At 50.9% G+C, this 10,826-nt stretch overlaps 1 protein-coding gene across 1 annotated transcript in view; it reads right to left on the bottom strand.

Moving 5' to 3' along the window:
- AHNAK (AHNAK nucleoprotein) overlaps nt 287–10,826 on the bottom strand; it is a 29,467-nt gene continuing 18,927 nt past the window's right edge. The window contains 2 exon segments of the mRNA XM_013994215.2: nt 287–1,390; nt 1,393–10,824. Of these exon segments, the coding sequence (XP_013849669.2) occupies nt 1,170–1,390; nt 1,393–10,824 (9,653 nt within the window). The 3' untranslated portion in view covers nt 287–1,169.

Genomic DNA, 10,826 nt, shown 5'->3' with positions numbered 1-10,826 from the left:
TGACTCGTTCAGAACCCTTTCAGAACCTTTTCTGGGTCCTGCATTCCTATCTGAAGATGCCAAGCGGGTGGGTGGGTGGGTCCTGGGGCTGCCAGTGGTCAGCCTCTCCTGATTTCTCAGCAGTAGTGCAACCAGCCTCCCCACGAGAATCCAGAAGCAAAGAACCCCTCCCATCACCCACGAATGAAACCAGCACGCTGCTGAGTGGGCGCAGTCTGACCTGCTGGCGCTGGATGGGCAGCCTCTGGCCAAGTTCCCCCAACACAGAATGCAGAGGCACAGGACATCGGGGTTAATAAACAGCTTTATTTGCCCTTGACAGCATCAATTGTCTTACATTCTCAATTAATTTGCCATTAAAGTGCTGGAAATTGCCTTAATCATCATAACATTTGTTAAAAAGAAATCAGAACTAATCAGGAACGTGGCGATGACAAAACATTTCTCTTACAACACACAGAACGGAAAGCCGTGTGTTGAGCTGGGGGGTTGGCTACTTTGCAAACAGATTCAAACTCCCTCTCACCGTGAGCACCAAACAGGTTGGGACCACCCCCCCCGGGGGGGGAGGGGGAAACAGGCTCTGCTAGAGTTCTGGAAACACCCACCTGCCTTGCCTGCTGCCCGCTCTCAGCCGGCTGGGGGTGTTTGCTGTTTGAACAGATCCACGTGTAGAAGAAATGGGGGGTCTGGATGCCCCCCCCTCGACTGCCTTCTACCCCACCCCACCCTTCCTAACAAAAGCCCCAAAAGTCATTACAATGAAAACGTGGGTTTCCATGACCCCAACACTAACAAGTTTCAGTAAAAATGAGAATAATAAACACAAAAGCTTGCTTAGTAAACAGGAGCTCTCAGCGTTCAATGCAAAAAAAAAAAAAAAAAAAAAAAAAACCACCAAAAAAACTGAAACCTTAAGGCAAATACTGTCGACTTTGCACACGGGCTGGACAAAGATCCTGGAACCCCTTCCCTATCTGTAAAGCTCCAGGAGGAGCCTAAAGACGGTCGGTTGGCTTTTCAGCGCTTGCCCCTGGCAGAGGCCCGATCTTCGCATTATTGCTGAGGCTGTCGGCGTGTTCCTCTTTGGAGTTTATATACAAACACACCCAAGGCTGATGTATTTTTATACAGATATGTACACACACACACGCACACGCACAAGCGTGCTACTCTTTCTTTGTGGAAACTGTCAGCTCCACCTCAGGAAGCTGGATGCCCACTTTGGTCCCACTGTCGTTGCTGGACGATGACGACAGTCGGGACTTCTTAGAGGCCAAGGACACGCCACTCCCTTGCACCTTGCCTGCCTCATCATCGCTCCCAGTCACCTCATAATGACCTTTGCTCTTTGACCCCAACCCACCAAAGGTACCAAATTTCAACTTGTGTGCTTCGCTTTGGCTTTCCCGCCTTCCAGCGACACTTCGCCACCTTCAAACTCCAAAGTCCCCGTCGGGGTGGAAGGCTCAGAGAGCTCCCTCTCGTCGCTGAAGGAATTTGAGCGGTGCCGCGGCTTCTTGCTTTTGAACAAGGAGAATTTGCCTTTGGGCGAAGATGTTTCGCCCTCTGCCTCTCCTTCCAGAGAGCCTAGACTGGCCTTGGAGCTCTTCAGGTCACCTTTGGAGCCCGCAATGGATGCTTCTGGTGAGCCAGTGACACCACCTTTCCCTTTAGGTTTGGAAAAATTGAACTTGGGCATCTTGATTTTGGCCTTTTTCAGCTTCACATCTGACTCTTCGCCCTCGCCGTCTCCGGCACCAGACTGGACGCTGGCCTCTGCTTTAGGGAAGTTGATATCCACCCCGACCTCTCGGCCAACCAGCTCGCGGCCAGAGAAGGTGAACTTGGGAATCTTCATCTTGGGGAATGTTACTTTTCCAGATCCACTTTCCAAGTGACCCTGAGGCCCAGACACGCTCAGCCCGGGACCCTGAAGTCCAATCTGGCCTCCTTCTCCCTTTGGTCCTGAGAAATGAAGTCCTCCAGCAAAGGCAGGTGCATCCAAGTGGAGAGCAGAGGAGACCTGAGGTCCCTTCCACTCACCCTCGGGCCCTTTGACGCTCACGTGCCCTTCGCCCAGGCTGATATCGGTGGCGCTGACACCCCCTGAAACATCCACACCTCCTTTGATCTTCGGGCCCTTCAAGAGGACACCAAAATCTGACTCAGGAGATGCCACGTTAAAAGAAGGCCCTTTGATGCCGATGTCGGGGGCGGCTCCATGGAAACCTATTCCTGAGCCTTTCAGATCGCCTTTGATTTCAGGACCAGAAATTTGCCCGGCTGGGAGTTTCACATTCACACCCGGCAGCTCCACCTCACATCCGGAGGACTTCATTCCAGGCATCTGGAGGTTTCCTTCAAGGGCTTGAACACTGATGCCCGGAAGACTTCCTCCAACCGTGGTGGGGCCTTTCATCTCACCAGTGGCCCCAAGGCTCCCTTTCACTTTTGGTCCTTCCAAGTTCAAGTCCACATCTGGGGCTGAGATTGGAGGGCCGGAGAGCTGAGGCCCTTTCAGGTTCAGGCCGGGCCCCTTTAGTTCTCCCGTGACCTGTGGCCCCTTGAGATTGATGTCCAAGTCGGACCCCGGAGCAGAGATGCCGAACTGGGGCAGCTTCATCTTGGGAAGTTTAATACCACCTTCAGGTGCCTCCAAGCTTAGGTCAGGAGCACCTACTGATACTTTAGGGCACTTGATGTCACCAGAGACGGCCAGGTCCCCCTGCAGGCTTGGTCCCTTCAGGGTCACATCTGGCGCACCAACCTCAAGCGTTCCTGTGCCACCAAGTCCAGGCACTCTCACCCCGTCACCTTCCACCTTCACCTGTCCGCCCACACCTCTGAGGTCAAACCCAGGGGTGTGCACCTTCATGCTGGGAACAGACGCATCCAGGTCTCCCTTCAAACTTGGTCCTTTCAAGTTCAGGTCAAGGTCAGGTCCAGAGACTTTTGGCATAGAGAGGTTCACTGAAGGCAAATCGACTTTTGGCCCCTTTAGGGACACATCAGGCCCTTCGAGCTTAACATCGGGCATGCTCAAGCCTCCTTCAAGAGAGGGCAGCTGCACCTCGGCTCCCCCACCCTCCGCTTTCACACCAGGGACGCCGATCTTGGGCATCGAAAACTTGGGGAACTTAATTTTCAAATCTGGACCTTGCAGATCTACGTCTGGTCCTTCCAGTCCCACACTGGGGACACCACCCTTTATCTTTGGTCCCTTCAAGCTAACGTTCACATCAGGGACGGAGACTTGAGGGGCAGAGATGCCGAATGTCGGTGCTTTGATTGTAGCATCTGGGCCTTCAAGGTTGATGCCAGGTGCATCCAAGTTTGCCTGCACCCTGGGGCCTTTCAAGTCGCCTTCTATTTTTGGCCCTGAAACATCCACGCCTGGTACCTTGAACTTGGGAGCCTTCAGCTTAACGTCAGGACCTTCCACATGAACCCCTGGGGCAGAAATGTCCAGATCGGGTGCCTGGATGTCACCCCCTAGTTTGGGGCTAGGGAGGGAAGCCTCAGCTTTAAATTTAGGTGATTTAATGTCAAATTCTACATCTGGGAAGTACATTTTTCCAAACATAGGTTTCTTGGTCTTGGGAGATTTCACGTCAGCTTTAAGGGTGGCATCGGGCCCCGCGACATGGACATCTAGGTCAGGAGACTTGAGACTGGCATCAATTTCACCCCCAGGAGCATTCAAATCAAATCCTTGTTTTTTGGCCTTAATTTTAGGACCACTCATGTGAATTTTAGGCATTTTGAACTTACTTTTCTTGCCCTTGCCACCCACACTAATTTCAGGAGTCTCGACATTCAGCTCTGCCTCAGGAACTGTCACATCAACAGATGGTGATTTGAACTCAGCTTTGGGACTTTTTGTCCCAAATCCAAACTTGGGTTTCTTAAATTTGGGAATTTTCACATCTGGCCCCTCAATGTTAATATCCGGGCTCTCCATATGTACATCTAAGCTGGGGGCTTCTAAATCAACTTTGGGTCCCTTGAGGTCCAGTTCACCACCTTCTAACTTGGGGCCAGAAACTCCAATTTGGGGTGCCTTGAGATGCAGATCGATATCAGGAGCAGTGACTTTAGGGGCAGATATATCCAGTGATGGCATCTTCACATTTGGGCCACTGAGTTTGGCATCAGGGCCTTCAAAATCCAGGCCTGGTCCTTTAAGGTCCACTTCTGGGCCTTTGAAAGTCCCTTCAATCTTAGGGACAGACACATCAAAATCTCCTTTGCCTCTGGGTCCTTTCAAATTCAGGTCAACATCAGGCATGGAGATCTTGGGAGCTTTGATATTCATCTCTGGCATCTTGAACTTGGGGCCCTTCAGTTTTGCATCTGGACCTTCAATATTCACATCGGGAACATCAATGTCCACCTTGGGTCCTGAGATGTCAATGTCGGCCTTGGGCAGGTTCACATCCACTTCTGGGCCTTCTCCTTTGAAGCCAGGCATGCTGAACTTGGGCATTTTCACCTTGGGCATCTTCAGGTGCCAGTCTGGGCCATGAACGTCCACATCTGGGACATCAATGTCCACCTTGGGGCCCTTGAGGTCAACTTCAGGGCCTTTGAGGTCACCTTCCACCTTAGGCAGAGAAACGTCCATGTCGCCCTTTACCTTGGGACCCTTCAGGTTCAGGTCAACCTCAGGCATGGAGATCTTGGGTGCCTTGAGGTGCAGGTCAGGCATTTTAAACTTGGGGCCCTTCAGTTTTGCATCTGGACCTTCAATATTCACATCGGGAACATCAATGTCCACCTTGGGTCCTGAGACGTCAATGTCGGCCTTGGGCAGGTTCACATCCACTTCTGGGCCCTCGCCTTTGAAGCCAGGCATGCTGAACTTGGGCATTTTCACCTTGGGCATCTTCAGGTGCCAGTCTGGGCCATGAACGTCCACATCTGGGACATCAATGTCCACCTTGGGGCCCTTGAGGTCAACTTCAGGGCCCTTGAGGTCACCTTCCACCTTAGGCAGAGAAACGTCCATGTCGCCCTTTACCTTGGGACCCTTCAGGTTCAGGTCAACCTCAGGCATGGAGATCTTGGGTGCCTTGAGGTGCAGGTCAGGCATTTTAAACTTGGGGCCCTTCAGTTTTGCATCTGGACCTTCAATATTCACATCGGGAACATCAATGTCCACCTTGGGTCCTGAGACGTCAATGTCGGCCTTGGGCAGGTTCACATCCACTTCTGGGCCCTCGCCTTTGAAGCCAGGCATGCTGAACTTGGGCATTTTCACCTTGGGCATCTTCAGGTGCCAGTCTGGGCCATGAACGTCCACATCTGGGACATCAATGTCCACCTTGGGGCCCTTGAGGTCAACTTCAGGGCCCTTGAGGTCACCTTCCACTTTAGGCAGAGAAACGTCCACATCACCCTTCACTTTGGGACCTTTCAGGTTCAGGTCAAGGTCAGGCATGGAGATCTTGGGGGCTTTGATGTTCATCTCTGGCATCTTGAACTTGGGGCCCTTCAGTTTTGCATCTGGACCTTCAATATTCACATCGGGAACATCAATGTCCACCTTGGGTCCTGAGACGTCAATGTCGGCCTTGGGCAGGTTCACATCCACTTCTGGGCCCTCGCCTTTGAAGCCAGGCATGCTGAACTTGGGCATTTTCACCTTGGGCATCTTCAGGTGCCAGTCTGGGCCATGAACGTCCACATCTGGGACATCAATGTCCACCTTGGGGCCCTTGAGGTCAACTTCAGGGCCTTTGAGGTCACCTTCCACCTTAGGCAGAGAAACGTCCACATCGCCCTTTACCTTGGGACCCTTCAGGTTCAGGTCAACCTCAGGCATGGAGATCTTGGGTGCCTTGAGGTGCAGGTCAGGCATTTTAAACTTGGGGCCCTTCAGCTTCCCTTCTGGGCCATGAATGTCAATATCGGGAGTGTCTATGTCCAGCTTAGGGCCTTTAATGTCCACTTTTGGGGCTTTCAGATCTCCTTCTAGTTTAGGGATGGAAGTGTCCAAATCTCCTTTTATCTTAGGTCCTTTCAAGTTCAAATCAATGTCACTCATGGAGATTTGTGGGGTTTTGAAATGGACATCAGGCATCTTAAATTTGGGTCCTTTAAGCTTCCCTTCTGGACCTTCAATGTCCATCTCTGGCCCTTTCAAGTCACCTTCGACTTTAGGAAGTGAAAGGTCCACATCCCCCTTTACCTTGGGCCCTTTCAGACTTAAGTCAAAATCAGGCATGGAAATCTTGGGGGCTTTAATGTTCATCTCTGGCATTTTAAACTTAGGCCCCTTCAATTTTCCTTCTGGACCTTCGAGATTGATATCAGGAGTGTCGATGTCCAGTTTGGGTCCTTTGAGGTCCACCTCAGGGCCCTGGAGGTTACCCTCAACTTTGGGCACAGTGATATCAATATCACCCTTTATTTTGGGGCCCTTCAGGTTAAAGTCAAGGTCAGGCATGGAGATCTTGGGAGCTTTGATGTTCATCTCTGGCATCTTGAACTTGGGGCCCTTCAGTTTTGCATCTGGACCTTCAATATTCACATCGGGAACATCAATGTCCACCTTGGGTCCTGAGACGTCAATGTCGGCCTTGGGCAGGTTCACATCCACTTCTGGGCCCTCGCCTTTGAAGCCAGGCATGCTGAACTTGGGCATTTTCACCTTGGGCATCTTCAGGTGCCAGTCTGGGCCATGAACGTCCACATCTGGGACATCAATGTCCACCTTGGGGCCCTTGAGGTCAACTTCAGGGCCCTTGAGGTCACCTTCCACCTTAGGCAGAGAAACGTCCATGTCGCCCTTTACCTTGGGACCCTTCAGGTTCAGGTCAACCTCAGGCATGGAGATCTTGGGTGCCTTGAGGTGCAGGTCAGGCATTTTAAACTTGGGGCCCTTCAGCTTCCCTTCTGGACCATGAATGTCAATGTCAGGAGCGTCTATGTCCACCTTGGGTCCTGAGACATCAATGTCGGCCTTGGGCAGGTTCACATCCACTTCTGGGCCCTCGCCTTTGAAGCCAGGCATGCTGAACTTGGGCATTTTCACCTTGGGCATCTTCAGGTGCCAGTCTGGGCCATGAACGTCCACATCTGGGACATCAATGTCCACCTTGGGGCCCTTGAGGTCAACTTCAGGGCCCTTGAGGTCACCTTCCACTTTAGGCAGAGAAACGTCCACATCACCCTTCACTTTGGGACCTTTCAGGTTCAGGTCAAGGTCAGGCATGGAGATCTTGGGGGCTTTGATGTTCATCTCTGGCATCTTGAACTTGGGGCCCTTCAGTTTTGCATCTGGACCTTCAATATTCACATCGGGAACATCAATGTCCACCTTGGGTCCTGAGACGTCAATGTCGGCCTTGGGCAGGTTCACATCCACTTCTGGGCCCTCGCCTTTGAAGCCAGGCATGCTGAACTTGGGCATTTTCACCTTGGGCATCTTCAGGTGCCAGTCTGGGCCATGAACGTCCACATCTGGGACATCAATGTCCACCTTGGGGCCCTTGAGGTCAACTTCAGGGCCCTTGAGGTCACCTTCTACTTTAGGCAGAGAAACATCCACATCTCCTTTCACCTTAGGTCCTTTCAGGTTCAGGTCAAGGTCAGGCATGGAGATCTTGGGGGCTTTGATATTCATCTCTGGCATCTTGAACTTAGGACCTTTCAACTTTCCCTCTGGTCCTTCAATGTTAACATCAGGACCTTCAATGTCCACCTTGGGTCCTGAGACGTCAATGTCGGCCTTGGGCAGGTTCACATCCACTTCTGGGCCCTCGCCTTTGAAGCCAGGCATGCTGAACTTGGGCATTTTCACCTTGGGCATCTTCAGGTGCCAGTCTGGGCCATGAACGTCCACATCTGGGACATCAATGTCCACTTTGGGGCCCTTGAGGTCAACTTCAGGGCCCTTGAGGTCACCTTCCACCTTAGGCAGAGAAATGTCCATGTCGCCCTTTACCTTGGGACCTTTCAGGTTTAAATCAATGTCTGGCATGGAGATCTTGGGAGCCTTTAAGTGCATGTCTGGCATCTTGAATTTGGGCCCCTTCAATTTCCCCTCTGGGCCTTCGATGTTAATATCAGGAGTTTCAATGTCCACCTTGGGACCCTTGATATCCAGCTCCGGGCCCTTGAGGTCGCCCTCCAATTTTGGCAAAGACACATCCACATCACCCTTCACTTTGGGGCCCTTCAGATTAAGATCAATGTCAGGCATGGAGATCTTGGGGGCTTTGATGTTCATCTCTGGCATCTTGAACTTAGGACCTTTCATCTTTCCTTCAGGCCCTTCGATATTCACATCAGGACCTTCAATGTCCACCTTGGGTCCTGAGACGTCAATGTCAGCCTTGGGCAGGTTCACATCCACTTCTGGGCCCTCGCCTTTGAAGCCAGGCATGCTGAACTTGGACATTTTCACCTTGGGCATCTTCAGGTGCCAGTCTGGGCCATGAACGTCCACATCAGGAGCATCAATGTCCACTTTGGGGCCTTTGATATCAATTTCTGGTCCTTTCAGATCCCCTTCCACTTTGGGCAGAGAAACATCCACATCACCTTTCACCTTGGGGCCCTTGAGGTTTAAGTCAATGTCAGGCATGGAGACCTTGGGAGCTTTAATATTCATATCAGGCATCTTGAGTTTAGGACCTTTTATGCTTCCCTCTGGGCCTTCCACATGGACTTCTGGGCCTTCAATGTCCAATCTGGGACCCTCTATGTTGACATCTCCTTTCGGCAGATCCACAGCCATTTCTGGTCCTTCTGCTTTTAAGCCAGGCACGCTGAATTTGGGCATTTTCATCTTCGGCATCTTTAGATGCCAGTCTGGGCCATGAACATCCACATCAGGTGCATCAAGATGAACTTCTGGTGCCTTAATATCTACTTTGGGTGCTTTAAAGTCACCTTCTAAATTAGGACCTGTGACATCTAAGTCTCCTTTGACTTTTGGACCTTTAAGATTTAACTCTACATCAGGCATAGACACTTTAGGAGATGAAATACTCAGGAAAGGCATTTTGAATTTGGGTCCTTTCACTTTTCCCTGGACCTCAACGTCGGGAGCATTAATATCAACTTTTGGAGCTGTTACATCAATATCTGGCTTTTTGACTTTGACATCTACCTCAGGTGTCTGAACTTTGGAGCCTGAAAAATTAAATTTGGGAAGCTTAAACCGAGATTTCTTTGACTTGCCTTCAACATTGAGTTTAGGACCAGAAATGTCCACTTCTGGGCCCTTGACATCCAACTTGGGAGCTTTAATGTCACCTTCCAGTTTGGGCCCAGAAACATCAATATCTCCCTTAGGTTTTGAGCCTTTCAAATTCAGGTCAATTTCTGGCATGGAGATCTTGGGCATGTTCACATGCATGTCAGGCATCTTGAGCTTTGGACCTTTTAGTTTACCTTCCGGGCCATGGATGTCAACATCTGGTACGTCAACATCTATCTTTGGCCCCTTGATGTCAAGAGTCGGCCCTTTCAAATCACCTTCTACATTTGGAAGTGAAACGTCCACCTCTCCTTTCATTTTAGGGCCTTTTAGATTAAGGTCCAAGTCTGGCATTGATATCTTAGGAGCTTTGATGTTCATCTCTGGCATCTTGAACTTGGGGCCCTTCAGTTTTGCATCTGGACCTTCAATATTCACATCGGGAACATCAATGTCCACCTTGGGTCCTGAGATGTCAATGTCGGCCTTGGGCAGGTTCACATCCACTTCTGGGCCCTCGCCTTTGAAGCCAGGCATGCTGAACTTGGGCATTTTCACCTTGGGCATCTTCAGGTGCCAGTCTGGGCCATGAACGTCCACATCTGGGACATCAATGTCCACCTTGGGGCCCTTGAGGTCAACTTCAGGGCCCTTGAGGTCACCTTCCACCTTAGGCAGAGAAACATCCACATCACCCTTCACTTTGGGACCTTTCAGGTTCAGGTCAAGGTCAGGCATGGAGATCTTGGGGGCTTTGATGTTCATCTCTGGCATCTTGAACTTGGGGCCCTTCAGTTTTGCATCTGGACCTTCAATATTCACATCGGGAACATCAATGTCCACCTTGGGTCCTGAGACGTCAATGTCGGCCTTGGGCAGGTTCACATCCACTTCTGGGCCCTCGCCTTTGAAGCCAGGCATGCTGAACTTGGGCATTTTCACCTTGGGCATCTTCAGGTGCCAGTCTGGGCCATGAACGTCCACATCTGGGACATCAATGTCCACCTTGGGGCCCTTGAGGTCAACTTCAGGGCCCTTGAGGTCACCTTCTACTTTAGGCAGAGAAACATCCACATCTCCTTTCACCTTAGGTCCTTTCAGGTTCAGGTCAAGGTCAGGCATGGAGATCTTGGGGGCTTTGATATTCATCTCTGGCATCTTGAACTTAGGACCTTTCAACTTTCCCTCTGGTCCTTCAATGTTAACATCAGGACCTTCAATGTCCACCTTGGGTCCTGAGACGTCAATGTCGGCCTTGGGCAGGTTCACATCCACTTCTGGGCCCTCGCCTTTGAAGCCAGGCATGCTGAACTTGGGCATTTTCACCTTGGGCATCTTCAGGTGCCAGTCTGGGCCTTGAACATCCACATCTGGGACATCAATGTCCACTTTGGGGCCCTTGAGGTCAACTTCAGGTCCTTTGAGGTCTCCCTCTACCTTGGGGCCTGTGACATCCACATCTCCTTTTATCTTTGGACCTGTTAGATTAAGATCAATATCTGGCATGGATATCTTTGGAGTCTTAAAATGCATTTCAGGCATCTTGAACTTAGGACCTTTCACCTTTCCCTCTGGTCCTTCAATATTCACATCAGGACATTCAATGTCCACCTGG

This window comes from Sus scrofa, chromosome 2 (genome assembly GCF_000003025.6).
Source record: "Sus scrofa isolate TJ Tabasco breed Duroc chromosome 2, Sscrofa11.1, whole genome shotgun sequence".
Taxonomy (NCBI): Eukaryota; Metazoa; Chordata; class Mammalia; order Artiodactyla; family Suidae; genus Sus; species Sus scrofa.
Note: the sequence above shows the minus strand (reverse complement) of the source record. Positions and strands in the feature narration are given on the sequence as shown.